Source organism: Akebia trifoliata, chromosome 14, assembly GCF_017979445.1.
Source record: "Akebia trifoliata isolate Shusen 1 chromosome 14, ASM1797944v1, whole genome shotgun sequence".
Taxonomy (NCBI): Eukaryota; Viridiplantae; Streptophyta; class Magnoliopsida; order Ranunculales; family Lardizabalaceae; genus Akebia; species Akebia trifoliata.
In genome coordinates this window covers 15,711,468-15,729,019 of record NC_141388.1, presented here as the reverse complement: position 1 = coordinate 15,729,019, position 17,552 = coordinate 15,711,468, and the positions used below count along the sequence as shown (strand labels likewise).

The 17,552-nt window shown below is 35.0% G+C and overlaps 1 protein-coding gene and 1 pseudogene across 28 annotated transcripts; one reads left to right on the top strand and one right to left on the bottom strand.

Moving 5' to 3' along the window:
* Positions 1-697: 697 nt before the first annotated feature.
* On the top strand, positions 698-8,455 carry LOC147386434 (DNA (cytosine-5)-methyltransferase CMT2-like). 26 transcript variants are annotated; one of them, XM_086422508.1, is made up of 7 exons: positions 698-1,371; positions 2,028-2,068; positions 3,481-3,679; positions 4,615-4,759; positions 6,181-6,224; positions 7,989-8,060; positions 8,175-8,455. In XM_086422508.1, the coding sequence occupies exons 3-7, from the start codon at positions 3,612-3,614 to the stop codon at positions 8,266-8,268; spliced, it is 423 nt and encodes a 140-aa protein (XP_086278634.1). In that variant the 5' UTR covers positions 698-1,371; positions 2,028-2,068; positions 3,481-3,611; the 3' UTR covers positions 8,269-8,455. The 26 variants fall into 26 exon arrangements, 18 of the variants coding, with proteins under 18 accessions (XP_086278634.1, XP_086278650.1, XP_086278632.1 ...); XM_086422509.1 differs by lacking the exon at positions 698-1,371 and adding an exon at positions 1,378-1,906; XM_086422506.1 differs by lacking the exon at positions 2,028-2,068 and having other exon boundaries at positions 703-1,371.
* A 1,043-nt stretch (positions 8,456-9,498) lies between these two features.
* LOC147386433 (putative disease resistance protein At1g50180 pseudogene) lies at positions 9,499-14,061 on the bottom strand (annotated as a pseudogene). 2 transcript variants are annotated; one of them, XR_015172197.1, is made up of 2 exons: positions 10,885-14,061; positions 9,499-9,851 (listed from the first exon to the last, which is right to left on the bottom strand). The product of XR_015172197.1 is annotated as a putative disease resistance protein At1g50180 pseudogene, transcript variant X2 (transcript). The 2 variants fall into 2 exon arrangements; XR_015172195.1 differs by having other exon boundaries at positions 9,499-9,845.
* Positions 14,062-17,552: the final 3,491 nt, after the last annotated feature.

Genomic DNA, 17,552 nt, shown 5'->3' with positions numbered 1-17,552 from the left:
ACATAATTGTACATCCCTACAAAACATGTGCAGTTGTGTATCCCAAAGAAAAAATCTACAATTCTTGCACCTACCACGTCAGTAAGTTTTTGAGTTACAATGTCAGCTTGAATTACAAAATAAGCACTCTTTTGAAAATCAAGAAGATGCTAAATGTACCATCATCAGATTTTTTTTTTCTTTTTTCATGGACAAGCTTTCAAAGCATGATTTTAAATCTTGGGTTTTTATAGTTTATATATAAAAATATAAATACCTATTGACTCAACCAAGTTTTGTGGACTCATCTCATATTTTCAAAATATCACCCAAGTCGCCTTGTTTATCAAATGAGATGTCGTACCGTATGAGACATATGATGAATCTGTAGCCTTGGTTAAATAAGAGGCGAATCATCTTGGTCTCCGATGAGATTTAAAATGATTAATGCTGGAGTGACCATAGTGGGGGACATCTTGACGTGGTGAGTTTTCTATAAGATACAAGTAAAACGCATCTACAAACATGCACACACCACCATGTCAAGGTGTTCCCTTGTGTCCCCGCTGCTGAGATCACTCTGGCACGACTCATTTAAAATATTTTTAAAGAGAACATTACTTATTTGTGTGTTGTCCAAAAGTTGTCAACAATTTACTTTTAATAAAGTATATATACAGACTATCCTGCCTTAGAGAGAAAGTAAAGTAAAGCACCTTATCAAAAAAAAAAAAAAAAAGTAAAGTAAAGCTCACGATTTATACTCTTTGTAGAATTCTTCTTTATAGAAATCATAAGATGATTCAAGGCTTCAACACTTACTATTACTCTTTATTCTTCTTTCTTTTCCAACTCTAATGAGAATCAGAATCATAGAAATCTCAAGCACCAAGGAATTAAGGAAGGAAGTAATCCACTCTTTATTCTTCTTTCTTTTTCAACTCTAATGAGAATCGGAATCATAGAAATATCAAGCATCAAGGAAATAAGGAAGGAAGTAATCCACTCTTTATTTTTCTTTCTCACTACAAAAATTAGGGCTTTTAGAGGCTCTTTTTTTGGGCGGTTTGGTGGAAACGTCGAGATAAGGCAATGAAAGGGTTTTTGGAGGCGATTTCGTCAGAAACGCCGTGAAGAACAAAGAATATCTTCAACGGAGACTGATTGGAGGCGTTTACACACCGGCGGTTATAAGGAAAATGCCTCAAATTTCAGACCAACAGAGACGTTTTTCGAAAAACGCCGCTCAAATCAGATCAGTGAGGGCGTTTATTGGAAAAACGCCACAAAATCCAGATCAACGGGGCTTTTGGCGCGATTCTTTTCAATCTACCCTCTCTCCCTCTCAAGATCGCGCCCTCTCTCGATCGGTTCAAGCTGAAGTTTCATCAGGTTTTTTTTTCTTTTCTTTTTTCGAGCTCTCAATCTGTTCTAGTGGTAGACCTATCTATCTAACACAGTGATATTTATTTATTATTTCTTCAGATCTGTGCGTTTTAACTATTGGTCTCTATCTATCTCTCTCTCTCTCTATATATAATCTTTGTTTGTTTTGGTACTAGGGTTCATCAAGTTTTGGTTTTTTTTTTTTTTGTTATCGAAACTTTTATTAGGTTTGATAATGAATTTCAAATCGAAACCCTAATTTCTATAGTGTTGATTCGATTTTTGGTTTGATTTCAAACCAAAATCCTAATTTATATAGTTTTGATTTTATCTTTGTTTTAGTTTCAAACCTAACCTAATCTCTCATTTTTATAGCTAGGATTTTAATAAAAGAATGATGTACTTTTGATTACGGTGTGGCAACGGATCCTTGAACACTAAATTTTATTTTCCAAAATTTTAATATTGAGAAGAGATCATCTCAGTTGAACTTCCTGCACCGACAAACATGTTTTTTAAGGTTTCTATCGGGAAGGAGAAGGTTTGATTTCTTTGCTTTGCTTTGGTTTATGTTTTTCATGTCTATTTTAGAAGTTTATTTTTTATTGAACCAAATGTAGTGCTTTAAAGGCTGTATTTTTATCCTTGCATCCTCATCGTAGGTTGAAGTTGAATAATATAGCTAAGAAGATAAAGTCTTGAGGTACATTTTTATTGGCAGTCTCATTTATAGTCGTCGTTATAATTTTTTTTTTTTCAATTTGGTTTCACATGAAACATAAAAAATCCTAGAACAAGATTTGTCAAAATTTTTGGTCTTTGGTATTTCTGAAGTATTAATAAAGGGTGTGTTAACACATGAATATGTTGCTTAAATGTTTATTGAACAATTTGGGTAAAATATTTAAGAAAAAAAAGTGTATAACCGTGAACATTGAGAATCCTAGGCAAATTAAACACAAGAAGCTAATGTTGGAATTGTGTAGTAAAAGTAATGTGAGTGTGGGACTGATTAAGGCATCTACCATAGCTAGGTATGAAGGAGTTAAAATTATGCCTAGAGATGAATAATTGGGTGTTGCATGACTGTAGGATAGCACTGCTTTCTTTTCAGTCTGTATAGCAAATGAGTTAGAATCTTTTCATACTATAATCACTACCACAACTTCAAGGTTTTCTATAAGATAACTCTTTCAATTAATATAACGAGGTTATTCCTCAGTATGATCCATAAGGAATTTGAGTGGTTTGTCATTTGCCAGGAGATCATTCAAGCCTCTTGAGGTTTTGATGACATTGTGTGGGTGAAAGATGTTTATAACTTTTCTTATTGCTCAGTGAAGCAAACAAGTTGGGTGTTTATTAGTTGGGGAATGAATGGTCTAAGAATAAATTATGGAACATTGAACAGTAGCTAGTTTTCAAGTTACTGAAAAATGGTATTGTTGATTCCTCCTTTAGAGTCATTTAGACATTTCCACAAAAAGGAATCTTGCACCTTTTTGAATTATTTTTGTATAAAACATAGAAAAACTTATCCATAAGTAAATTGGACCACCTAAGGGGAATGAATTTTTGGATAATAGGATATCCACCACTACTTTTTTGTTACTTTTCCCGGCCAAAATCCAAAATCCTAACTCCAAATAGTTGTCATCCTCTACTGATGAAGTGTTGCCAAATTACTGTTACAATTATCAAGTGGCCTGGCTCATGACACTACAACCAGTCTTATCTAACTTTAATTCAGTGCTGAACCAGCACTACAGCTAAAGTAATTGTCACACTAGTCCAAATTGAATTCACTAGTATCCCCTGTATCTTAATATGGTCACAATGTTTAATGTATTGTTCTTTTTTCCATATTAGAATGTTTATATTGTTGTTAATGAAGGCTATTCTAAACTCTATTATCAATAATATGTGCTATTAGATTAGCAATTTCCTCAAGCGCTTCGTCATAAACTGCAGAGTATTGTTTGAAGCTTCAATTTTTTATCCATGTATTGTGCATTTCATGTTTAGCTAGATAGAGGATCATAGTAGCATCTCAATTTATTTTCATGGTTCCAAATCTGTTTTGGTGACTGTCCACCCTTGCTGTGCTCTCTAAAGGTTTGCAGAAGGTACAAGCATTACTAACAACAAATGCAAATGGTAGTGTTCTCCTTTGAAACTGTAGCGTGTCTCAGTACTGCTACACCTTACACCACGTTAGCTTTCAAGACCATCTCAAGGTATTTCCAATGCCTGAAAAATACTATCAGGCATGCAAGCAAGGCATTGGGAGAGGATTGGTCATCCCCAACCACAGGTACAAGTAATAGTAAAGGTGAGATGAATGTCCCGAGGTTAAGGTTCATTATTCAGAGCCTTCGTAACTAGAAGTAAGAACTGACAATATTAGCAAAAAACAAAACACTAGTTGTTGCTCTTAGAGATGCGGTAGATATGAGAGTTATTATATATTTAGGAGTGTGATGATGTTTAGGAGTTGTGATTCTTGCTGCAATTACAGATGTTAATTTTGTTTTGGTTAAAGAAAAGATCCCTAAATTGGAGAAATGGACACTATATTATAAAATTGCTGTTAGGGTTAAGTATTTTAGCATTTATTAAAATGTAATTATCATCAAGAATGGATGCCTTTTTGAGTCATATTATTTTTCTTTTGGAATTTAATCTCTATTTCCTATCCCGCTCTCTTCCTCTAGAACAACTTCCTGTGAAATTATTTGGAGTTGTATTGTACAGATAAATGAAGGGGATGGTGCATTTTATGGACCAAGATAGATATCAGTGCTTTTTATGCATTAAAGAGGAAATTCTAATGCACAACACTACAGGTTATTCACTATAGCACATTCGTTTTTCGTATTTGCTTTCCCTCTCTTTCATTTATGTAGAAAATAATAATTTTCTAAATTGTTGGCATGTGCACCAAATTCAAAACTAAAAAGTCAAATATCACCAAATCTCGCACCAATGGCTTTCTAGATGGTAATAGCAACCCCTCCATTTTTGGATCCAATTGAACAACATTATCAGGTCCAACAATTACTCCAGGGAGGTCCCTGAAATTTGCTCCCTATAAATTGAAAAGATTAGAAATTACAAAATAGTCCAAATGATAAAAGTGCTCAATTAGCCAACTTTTCTTCATGGGATTTGACAAACATGCAAATAATTATCTTCATTTAATGGAAAAGGCCGATGATCATATTTGGAGTGGTGTTTGGTCTTGGGCAGATACCGTCAAATTGGCAATGCAGTTGCTGTTCCTGTTTCAAGAGCTTTAGGATATACTTTGGGGATGGCGTCGCTGAAGGTGAGTGGGGATCATCCACTCATGACGCTCCCACCGAAATTCTCCCATTCCAATGCTCTTCAATTGGTACAATCCTTTTCTGAGACTGAAGAGTAGTAATCACCAATTTTTCTATGCCTTGCTTTAATTTGAAGGCACTGTTCTATTTATTCATTGTTCTCTTTTCTCTTATATTTTATTTATACAAGTAGATGCTTTTGTATTGTTTCCATATGCTGCCCTCCCAGCTACTGTTAATGTAACTGCTTTGCATATTCTAGTTTCCTTCCTACACGACACTAGTAGCTTCCTCCTATATTGATCCCAAGAGCTTGCGTGATATCAAACCAACAAGAATACAAAAGCATTTATGGTAGAAACAAGATGTGTTCGGCTAAGGTTGCTTGGTTTTGGTATGAATCTAGGAGTTTTATCCATCCGAACCCCCAACTCTCTGGGTACAAGTACTCTGTTAAAGTGAGTCCAGAAATTGAGTATGGCAATGTTGACACTATGTCATCATGATCATAAGCCTTTATCCCAAATGCCTAGGATTGGCTAAATGGATCTATTCCTCCATTCAATTATGTCGAAAGCTATGTATTTTGTTAATTCAAGTGTCTTTAAATCTGTTTTCACTACCTTGATCCATCCGTTTAAATCTTCCTCTTGGGTTTTTAAATTTTCCACCAAACTGCCATGACCAAACCATCTCTTAATATGTTATTCATACCTATGAAAAAATCTTTTATAATTATCATAGTATCAGTTGTTTGGCTGAAAACTAACGTTTCATTCTCATAGATCTATTTTTACAACCATGCTTGATATTGCTAGCGAGGTTAACATTGAACACCAAAATATGAGGGAATGAAAAACCCTTTAGCAAAAAAATCAAATTGTAGATTAGAAGATCCATAACTGACCATAACATTGGATAGTCATTAAATTAGTGTCTCAAAGAGAAGTTTGGCAACTTGTTAACATGGTTGCGTGTTGATATTTTTCAGAACAGATATGCCAAATGCACTACATCAACACCCTCCTGCCTACAATATTAATCATGGTTGACTAGCTTGTTTCCTTTAAAGCAAGCCCCGCAAATCATGGGGAATGTGATTGAACCAACATGGGGTTCACCTTTCTGAACATAATTTGAGTGGTTTCTTTTCTTCTTTCTTTCTTTTTTTTTATTGTTCCTTTTTTTAATTTTTGCATTTTTCATCTAATTTATTTATGTTTCAGGTTTCTCAGTCACTTGTATCTCCTATTCATTTTTAACTTCTTTGGACTAATTTTTTGTCAGTTTTATACTTTGTGTCAGTGCATTTGTCTTGCAAGTGAATTGATGTATATGTTTGTGTGCAGGATCATGTGCCCCCCCACGCACACACACACACACACACACTTGTATAAGTTTTTTCATGTGTTTGTTCATGGGTTTTGCAATAAGCCTTTATTATTTACCTTGATGTGATGTTTCTTTTTCTGCTTTGGTTATTAATTAGGTTCCAGACTTTGCTTTTACTTTATCTCAAGGGAAATCTAGAAGGTAAGCCCTTGCTCTCTGGGAGCCTTTTGCAATGTTTAAAAGGTCATTGTCTGATTATGTTTCATTCTTCAAAGATAATGTTGTGGAAACATTGGAGAGACACATTTTACTTTTCACATGATAGTCAATGACCTTTTAAAGAATGAAACATTTTACTTTACACATGATAGTCATTATTATTATTTCAAAATATGGATTTTCTTTGGATTAAAAAGTTGATAGAAAAGTTTAATAGCATATGTTCACGCTGAAGTACATATCTGATCAATCTACTTATACAAATCACATGATTATGGTTATGGTACTTACATAAAGCATTTTGTGTGCGCAGGTAGGAAAGACACATTTTACTTTACACATGATAGTCATTATTATTATTATTATTGCTAGGCAAGCGAGATTACTTTTCAGTAACAAGTGGAGTTGGTTTTTTAATCTAGGTCATGGTATCGACATCCAGAGACTTTAACCCAACTACCAAACGGGAACCTTCACATAATAGTCTTATAATGTACATATGTAATTATAAATTATAAATTATAAATGCATTTTGTGGGGTTCAGTTAGGCATTATATATTCACACACATGGACTTATATGATATGGTGTCTTATTTTCTAATTTCAAGTTCAAATCAAAAATATTTTTTTACTAGTACAATAATTTTTTATTCATAAGCTACTATGGTTTCTGATGATTTCTGAACAAATAGAGGTTTAAAACTACCCCTGTTCAGATATTCTGACCTATATTACAAGCCTATTACAGGGTGAAGTCACTGAATGCCCTGATGTATATGCGTTATTTTATAAACATGCTCTCATGCCAAATTTAAACATAATATGGACATACCCCACCCTCCCCCCTTATAAAAGAAAGAACTTTCAAAAGTTGCTGATCAAGTTTATAAATTATGCCAAAGATCCGCTTCTTTGCAATTACAAATTTCCAAAAGAAACTAATGTTTGTATGCCACTAATGTTTATCTTGAAGTGAGTTCTTGTATATTTTTTCTCCTCTTGCATATCCTTGCTATTTATAGTTTTGTTTTAGGTATATTTGTAATCTCAGAATATTATGCTATGAAGTTTAGTGAACTTGACTGCAATTGTGTTCGAGGCATGGATCACTATTTCAATGGGAGATCATTTGGTCCACTTTTTTACGATAGCCCTTTCGATGTGTTTTCTTATTGATATTGAAAATAAACATTCTCGTTTCTATTTGTCTTACTCGGCAGAAGATGAAACTAAGAGGGAGAGACCAGTTATGACATACCGGGCCATCCTAGCATATGTTGAGTGTAGGCTTGCAATACTTCTAGAACTATAGAGGAAAGTGGCCCTCTTGTGTCTGAGAAATCTCAACCATGTGCACTGCAACTAAGAGGAGTCACTTAATAGTTTGGCTATATATACATACATTGATAGCCAAAATGTATTCTTAGCTTTATTAGTTTTCCTTGATAACATTCACTAGTTGGACTGGTGTAAGAAGACCTCCAGTGCATGTTTTGCCTGTAAACTGTTTACTTTTATTTATAATTTTTTTAAACTTGTATAATTTATTTGTAATGAATATCAATTTATGATTTGAAAACTTTAGAAAGGCTAATTGTAGTTGTGGCTTCAATAAGTATGAACAATTTAATGCTCTAGAGTTCCTTAGTCTCATTGTTATACTAATTGATATTCTTTGACTCTTATTATGTGTACAATTCAGAAGTCTACTGATATCGATGTTCTTTCCTATTATATTTTCATAGGTACGAGATCAGATTTATCAATCTGGTTATTATGTTGACGTGGATACCATGGATAGAAAGATCCAGAAAAAGGTTAATTTTAATCCCTTCATGTTGTATGCCATCCATGAGATCATTGCAAACGACATATTCTAAGGTATGTTTTGGTTGCACATGATTTATGGCTTTATCATTTTATTTTGCTAGAGTGAGCATGGAGATGGGGTGGAGTATGAGAGATGATTGGCTTCAAGTGCACACTAAATCCAAGAAACATATCACATTTGTTTATAATTCATAGAGTTGTCTCTTTTTTTATAGTGAAAATATTCATGAAGCGTAATTTGTTTTTCGATTTCGTAGATGCATGTTTGGTATATTGTAATTTATGTTTGATAAAATATTCATTTACAAGTTGTGGTATTTTTTTATAAACAAGTAATAAGTGAAATTTGTAGTGTTAATAGCAGTTCTTTTTCTTTATATAATTGTGGGTTTTATTTTGGAATGAATATTTTATTATTTTTTTTTACAACATTAGAGGCGGTTTTGAACTGCCTCTAATGTTGTTTTTTTTTAAAACTAATTTGTTATTAGGGGCGGTTTTCAAATTGCCTCTAAAATATAAAAGCCGCCCTTAAATAACAATATTTAGAGGCGGTTTTAAAACTGCCCTTAAATTATTATTATTAGAGGCGGTTTTCAAATAGCCTCTAAAATATAAGAATCGCCCTTAAATCATAATCTTTAGAGGCGGTTTTTAAACCGCCATTAAATTATTATTATTAGAGGCGGTTTTAAAACTGCCTCTAAAAATATAAAAAACGCCCTTAAATCATTATTTAGAGGCGGTTTTAAAACCGCCCTTAGTCGGCCACTAAAAGGAATCAGCGACGCCACTATAGTGGGCGGTTTGACTAAACCGCCCTTAAATATATTGGAGGCGGTTTAGTCGAAATTGGAGGCAGTTTAAAATCGCCTCTAAATACCTTATATTTTGTAGTGTCTTTTCCAACTCTAATGAGAATCAGAATCATAGAATATCAAGCATCAAGGGAATAAGGATGATCTCTATGGTGAGGGGATCATCCTGGCAAAAAATCATCCCATTCCAAAACTTCTAGACCGTCCGATTTTTGTTTGAAAAATTATAGACCGTCCAATTTTTGTAAATCAATTTTGATGGGGTTAGAAGTTTTGAAATGGGATGATTTTTTGCCAGGATGATCCCCTCACCATAGAGATCATCCTCACAAAAAATCAGCCCATTCCAAACATTTTTGCCCATATAAGGGTGTGTCGCAAAGGGGGTCGTAATAATGCGACCCTATATATATATATATATATATATATATATATATATATACACGGATCCAGATTCGGGGTGTTATATATATACACACACGGTTCCAGATTCGGGGCGAGATAACTGAACTCTTAGAGGATCATATCTAGCCAAATCCCCGGTATATGCAATATCCCCACAAACCACACATACCAGGTAAATAAGAATAAATCCCATAATAGAGATATGAGAATCACACACATATATAGTCAAATCATGGTTAAGTAACCCATGGCATAGTTTAGCAATCCAGTCAAACTAATAAAAAATCTACATTATTAAGTGATGGCGATCATTTGACATGACACAATTTTTTTAAAAATAAAAGAAACTATGGTTCCAAAGAAATCTAGATTGTTTAATTACGAGATCTGAATAGTGTTCATAAAAGAGGTCCATTTGGTGGGGGAAGAAAAGAAATCCTCACAGCATTCGCCACCACTATCAACACAGCACCACCACCTGATTGCGACCCCCACCGACTTCCACTCCCGCTCCCTCCATAACCATTCCCATCACCACAATCATCATCACTGTTGCTTCATCAAAGCCATGATCATCACCACAACCACCATGAACAAAGAAACAAGTGTTAAGGAAAAATTCAGTTTCTGACAAAATCAACCAAATGGCCACAAATATGTGAAATCCAGGAAGTGTCAAAGAAATGAGTAATGCAGGTGAAACCTATTTAATTGGCAAATGTCAATCGATCAAGATATGATCATGGACTATGACACATACAATATATCTTGTAATATATGATACATTCAAGGAGTAGAGACCTCTTTCCTACTAAGATCATGAAAAAATGTGTTATATTCGTTTTGATTGTCCATCATAGCTAGCTGGGATATAGTATTTCACATCCCAGCTGTAGAAGTCGGTAAGAAAAATGGTGCTATAGTTCTAGATGCTAAAACCAATTTCTCAAATCTAACTTTGACAATCTAAAATAAGAAGCTAGAAGCAGAATCTAGCAATATAAAACAAAATCACCTTCAACTCTCTACATTATTGGTAGAATTGAGGTAATTGCATGGCACTATGTGCAAACGGTTAGTATTGTTGACCCAAATCCACCTTATTTTAATTTACTTTTGATTGGCAATGAGTGGAGAGGGTCATGTGTTTCTAAGAAGAGAGACAAGGCGAGACAAGGCAATTTGTGACCGATAAGGAGTAAACTCAACAAAGTAAGAGATGGGTGTGTAATGTTAGACAGGAATTTAAATTCATTTATATTTTTAAAATACAGAATTTTCATTAATTCGTATTTCTAAAATAGAAAATAGAAAACTGCTAGCATCAGAAATATATTTACAATGATTTAAAATTCTCCAAATAAGAAAAGGGAAAATAAATATATATATATATATATATAAGATCCAATAATTTTGAGGAGTCTCTGTTCTTTAAGTAGTAGGTAATGAATAAATAAAAACTAAGAGGCATAAAAGTAAAAGGTAAAAACATTGTAAAAAAAAAAAGTGAGCAATTGACAGAGAAGTGGATTAAAATGGCTTTTACTGCAAAATCAATGTTGGCTTGAGAAACCAAATAAAAACTCACCGAGATGGATGACTTATTGTATCCTCTAATCTTGAATCTCGATAGAAGGTATGTGTTGGAGTTTGTACCAATCCTCTCCTCCTTCTCGAATCTTGTCAGTGAATTCTTCTGTCATATGATCGATATACAACTCCTTGAGGGTAGTGATGAATCTTAATCCTTCTGGAACCATCTTCAATTTGTAGCACCCACGAATCGTTAAATGCTTAAGATATGGCATCGATCCTTTCTCCACTGTCCAGTCCTCTAAATTTCTCAGATCATAAAGCTCTAGAAATTGGAGTTGAGGAAACCCTTTAGTAGAGAAAACCATTTTCTTCCCTTCGTATGAGTAACTACCTAATGTGAGGAAAATCAGGTTTGGTAAATCCTGCAATGTTGCCACCTGGTCTTCTAGAAGAAGGTAGCTATAGAACAACTGCAACTTGACGAGGTTTGGCGGCCATTGGGGCAGATTCTCTATGGGGCCATTTAAATTTAGTTTGCGCACATGATGACAACGAGAAAGTGGTTCCAGATCGGAAAATTTTTCTTCTGTCTGCAAATACAATGTTCGAAAAGGGCATTTCAACGTGGCAACAAAGTTGAGTACTAACTGTGCTTGTGATTTTGTTATATGATATATCCCCAATTTTCGCAGATTACTCAACTTGGCCAAACCTTGTACTATCTGACTCCCAGCCTTCACGCACCAAAGGGTTTGGAGATTTACCAAAGTGTCTATCCTGAAGTCACTACTGACATCCAAGTATAGATGCCTCAATTGTTCTATTTTCCATATCCCATCGGGTATATCTGATGTAATGTAACCAGGCCTTATATCTAGGGTTTGTAGACTTTGTAGATTGCCTATAGATGTTCTCCGAGTCATTCTTATGGTACTATCCTTTATCCCCAAGTACCTTAAGTGAATTAGTTTTCCAATTTCTCTGCCTAATGTAAATGTTTCTTTGAAACGCGTGTGACTGAAATCTAAGACTCTCAGTAATTCCAAATTTTTGCACACAAATTTCGAACTTATTTCTGGGTGAGGTTTTTCTGTATTAAAGAATAATAAAGTACGAAGAAGTAATGACGGAGATGAGTGCTGTAAGGAAGTGCACCTTTCCATCCCAGAACCAGAATGGATTGCTCCTCTACGCAATTTATCATTGGATGATGGTTCAATGGAATTCTCATCGAAGATATCAAGGAAATTTTCTTCCCTCGCCTTTCTTATGCATAGATCTCGCATAAGGTCATGTACCTGGATTGTCTTAACTCCTCCAGTGATACCCCTTTCACCCATCTGAACCATACACCTATTAATCAGCTCAGCCAAATATTCTTCTCCCATCTCCTCCATTGTTTCTCCCGATTCTTTTTTTATGAAACCTTCCGCAACCCATAAGTTAATCAATTTCTTTCTACGAATCCGAGAATCCTCTGGAAAAAGGCCTAAATAGAGAAAACATGGCTTTAGTCGATAGGGCAAATCAATATAGCTTAGAGCTAATATCCCATTCACTCCATGTTGGTCTTTATTCAAGTGCAAATTAATGTGTGCAAGCACATTCTCCCACTCATTTGCTGACCCCTTCGTTGCTAATAACCCGCCAAGCACAGCAACCGCCAGAGGCAGACCACCACATTTTCTCACCATATCTCTTCCTATCTTCTCCAAAGCTGGAGAGACAGTTGTATTTACATTTCCATACAACGCTTTCTTACCAAGTAACTCCCAACTCTGATCTTCTGTTAAGAACCGTGGCTCATGAAGAAAACCTCGTGCATCCATGTGCAAAGCGACTTCTTTATTACGGGTGGTGAGCATTATTTTACTTCCTAGCGTCCCAGTTGGAAAGGCAGGTTTTAGAATATCCCAGTCCTCATTCCTCCATAAATCATCAAGAACAATCAAGTACATCTTTCCTTCCAAGAATTCGTGAAGCTTCAAGACCAAGTCTGTATCGTTCATTTCTCTCTTATCATCGGCAGTGAGATTGCTAACTTGTTTCATAATCTCCAGCAAAACATCTCTTGGTTTGCATTGTTGGGATATAAAAGTCCAAGCATGGCAATTAAAATGACGTTTCACGGCATTATGCTTGTAAACTTTCTTGGCGAGAGTGGTCTTACCCAGACCACCCATTCCCACGATAGAAACCACATGAAGTCGTTCTTGGTTTTTGAGCAACTCCGCTACCAATGTCTCAATGTCATTCTCCAGGCCAACGATGTCCTCGTCCTCAACATGAGGGTAGGACCGTCTCAGCTGCTGTCTCATGCTTGCTGTAGTGGAACTACTCGCTTCTCCAATATTTCTAATGCCGAATTTTTCCCGACGGAGAGAGATATTGTTTATCCTGCTTTGGATCACTTCAATCTCCTTACCAACCATGTGAAGATCTTTGCCCTCGTCGAAGATGCAAGAGAACCTCTTGACGATACCCCATCTCCTCTTCGATGCAACTTTGATGATGAATTTGTCGATGACATCCTCTGCATCATAAGCAACTTCTCTGATTTGTGCAACCCAATTGCGAACGCCCTCCTCGCCTCCTTCTTGCAACTTTGAATCTGCATCTTTTAGGAAACATTGCATCGCTGTTAATTCATCTTCCATCCCCTGAACTTTGTCATTCACCCCCAACAAGAAAACTGCTTCTTTGATGAGTAAGTCACCGAGCCTTTCTACAGCAAAGGAAACAACTGCCTCCGCCATTTGTTTATTTTCTATCTTCTTCTCTCTCACAAGTGAAAGAACGAAAATAACAACTTTATCTTCTTCAAATTAGCTGACCAAAGGACTAAGGTTACAGATACTAGAGCTCTGCCAATAGAACACAATGTGGTTTCCTATCTTGCTTAAGTCTCAAGCATACTTTTTCTTTATCTCTCTAACATTAACAAGTAAAGTAAGTAAAATGGATTACTTCCTTCCTTATTTCCTTGATGCTTGAGATTTTTATGATTCTGATTCTCATTAGAGTTGGAAAAAAAAGAAGAATAAAGAGGGGATTACTTCCTTCCTTATTCCCTTGATGCTTGATATTCTATGATTCTGATTCTCATTAGAGTTGGAAAAGAAAGAAAAATAAAGAGTGGATTACTTCCTTCCTTATTTCCTTGATGCTTGATATTTCTATGATTCCGATTCTCATTAGAGTTGAAAAAGAAAGAAGAATAAAGAGTGAATTACTTCCTTCCTTAATTCCTTGATGCTTGAGATTTCTATGATTTTGATTCTCATTAGAGTTGGAAAAGAAAGAAGAATAAAGAGTAATAGTAAGTGTTGAAGCCTTGAATCATCTTATGATTTCTATAAAGAAGAATTCTACAAAGAGTATAAATCATGAGCTTTACTTTACCTTTTTTTTTTTTTTGATAAGGTGCTTTACTTTACTTTCTCTCTAAGGCAGGATAGTCTGTATATATACTTTATTAAAAGTAAATTGTTGACAACTTTGGACAACACACAAATAAGTAATATTATCTTTAAAAATATTTTAAATGAGTCGTGCTAGAGTGACCTCAGCAGGAGGGACGCCTTGACATGATGGTGTGTGCATGTTTGTAGATGCGTTTTACTTGTATCTCGGAGAAAGCTCACCACGTCAAGATGTCCCCCACTATGGTCACTCCAGTATTAATCATTTTAAATCTCATCGGAGACCAAGATGATTCGCCTCTTATTTAACCAAGGCTATGGATTCATCATATGTCTCATACGGTACAACATCTCATTTGATAAACAAGGCGACTTGGGTAATATTTTGAAAATATGAGATGAGTCCACAAAACTTGGTTGAGTCAATAGGTATTTATATTTTTATATATAAACTATAAAAAACCAAGATTTAAAATCATGCTTTGAAAGCTTGTACATGAAAAAAGCAAAAAAAAATCTGATGGTACATTTAGCATCTTCTTGATTTTCAAAAGAGTGCTTATTTTGTAATTCAACCTGACATTGTAACTCAAAAACTTACCGACGTGGTAGGTGCAAGAATTGTAGATTTTTTCTTTGGGATACACAACTGCATGTGTTTTATAGGGATGTACAATTATATATCCCGAGGGGAAAATCTTCAATTCTTCAGGGTACACATCAGTTGAGATTTTAAGCCGTCCTTTCGGTTAAATTACAAAATCATTAAACTTTTCAAAAGGGAGTAAGGTAAATAAGTGGACCGGTTATGGTGTGGGAAATTCTAGCAGTGATGGTGTGCTGAGCCATTCATTTTTGGGTGGGCACCCAAAGAAGAGAAGTAAAAAAATGTGTCACGGTATCATAAGTCATAACTAAGAGTGCAACTTGATCCAGTTCAAGCTAGGACTGAATCAAACAGATAGCTTTGTTTTGGTTAGATTAGGTTTGGAATAAGTTACAGTTAGGTTCAACCTTGTATAGAACTAAAAACCGAACCCGCAATAAATAAGTATATATTAATTTATTATAAATTATTTTAAGAGTTAAGGACATGGATTAATGACTTATAGTCAAACTATATATATGGGGCAGTTCATGGGACATGTAAAAACAATGGTTTTTCAAAATATGGGTTAGAGGTTTTGGATTGAGCTGATTTTTTTTTTTATTTTTTAGTGAGGATGGTCACTATGATGAGAAGATCATCCTCACAAAAAATCATCTCAATCTGAAATTTCTAAATCCATCAAAAGTGATTTACAAATTATTGGTAAAAATTGGCAAAAAATCGACGATCCACATTCTCAGTCATTTTTAATGGGGTTAGAAGTTTCAGATTTGACTGATTTTTTTTCGGATGATCTTCCCATCATAGAGATCATCCTCACAAAAAATCAGCTCAATCCGAAACTTCTAACCCGTATTTTAAAAATTTATTAATGTTACATTGTTTTTACATATGTTTTTTTCGTATGTCCATTGATCTGTTCTCATATATATATATATGGGTCCCGTTCAGCACCCTAAGCTTTACCACACATTTTAACAAACGTGTTTTGTCTTACATGGGTTAGAAGTTTTGGAATGGGTTGATTTTTGGTGAGGATGATCTCTATGGTGAGGAGATCATCCTCACCAAAAATCAGCTCATTCCAAAACTTTTAACCCCATCAAAAATGGTTTACAAAAAATGGACGGTCCATGATTTTTCAACGTGTAAACATGGGGCTAAACATTTCGGAATGGGCTGATTTTTGGGGAGGATGATCTTCTAATCATAGAGATCATCCTCACAAAAAATCAGCCCATTTCAAAACTTCTAACCCATGTAGGACAAAAAACATTTGTTAAAGTGTGTGGTAAAACTTAGGGTGCTGAACATTTCCCTATATATATATATAGGGAAATGTTCACCACCCTAAGTTTTACCACACACTTTAACAAACGTTTTTTTGTCCTACATGGGTTAGAAGTTTTGGAATGAGTTGATTTTTGGTGAGGATGATCTCTATGATTAGAAGATCATCCTCCCCAAAAATCAGCCCATTCCGAAATGTTTAGCCCCATGTTTACACGTTGAAAAATTGTGGACCGTCCATTTTTTGTAAATCAATTTTGATGGGGTTAGAAGTTTTGGAATGAGCTGATTTTTGGTGAGGATGATCTCCTCACCATAGAGATCATCCTCACCAAAAATCAGCTCATTCCGAAACTTCTAACCCATGTAAGAAAAAATGCGTTTGTTAAAGTGTGTGGTAAAACTAAGGGTGGCGAACGGGACCCATATATATATATATATATATATATATATATATATGTATGTAGGGGACGGTTCAAGGGACGTCTCACAAATCAGCTAAGAAACCAATGTGTGGACTTCGTTGGATCTAGGACATTAGACGGCTTGGATTTCGTATTCAAGTCATTTGTGAGACAGCTAGGACAAAACGAAATATTTGAGGTATTTCCAAATACCTCTTTCATTTTTTTCTTTTTTAACTTAAATAAACTCTCATTCTCTCTCACTGTAATCCAACGAAACCAATTGACAGCTCACAAGACTCTCTCGAGCTCTCACACACTCTCTCTCGATTGACAGTTTCACTCTTATTGTTCTTCTTCTAGTTTCCATTAAAATTTGTCTTCAACCTCTTTTCAAGTACCTGTCCAAATCTAATTATATAATGGAGATTTCTTTAGGGGATTTCCCTCAAAATCTCAATTATATACTAACTGATGAAACCTTATGCGTTGAGCTCTTCACAATCATAGAAACATTAAGATCTTTAAACCTCTAAACTAGAAAGCCTAAACCTATAAAATTTGATCCAGTTTAATTTTAAAATAAGGTTTGAATCCCTTTTAACAGATAGGTGGAGGTCCTGATTAAGGTAGAAGAAATTAATGGAACTACAAGCTCTACGCAACATGGTTTACGATAACAGAAGCTTCATCACCCATATAGTCGGATCTTAATTTCCCGTCCATCGAAGTTTGATAATTGTTTCCAATAAGGGCTGCTGCTACTATGGTTTTTTGGGAGAGAGAATCCTAACGATTTGGATTTCGTATTAAAACAAAACGTGTGGCCAGCTGGAAAACGTGTTTTGTTTTAAAAGAATTAATGTATTTTCAGAAAACTCCATCCATCTTTTAAAAGAATTGATGTATTTACAGAAAACTTCCTCCATTCACTGTCCACCATTATTTCTCTGCAATTTAAGCTTTTTTTTTTTTTTTTAGATGGTTGGCTGAG

Bases quoted from the DNA above. Each gene is read 5' to 3' on its own strand.
- LOC147386434 (XM_086422508.1), top strand. From the start codon at position 3,612: ATGCCTGAAAAATACTATCAGGCATGCAAGCAAGGCATTGGGAGAGGA. The intron at 4,760-6,180 runs GTACAATCCTTT...GTTATTAATTAG, and splicing joins ATTCCAATGCTCTTCAATTG to GTTCCAGACTTTGCTTTTAC. The intron at 8,061-8,174 runs GTTAATTTTAAT...TTATTTTGCTAG, and splicing joins ATAGAAAGATCCAGAAAAAG to AGTGAGCATGGAGATGGGGT.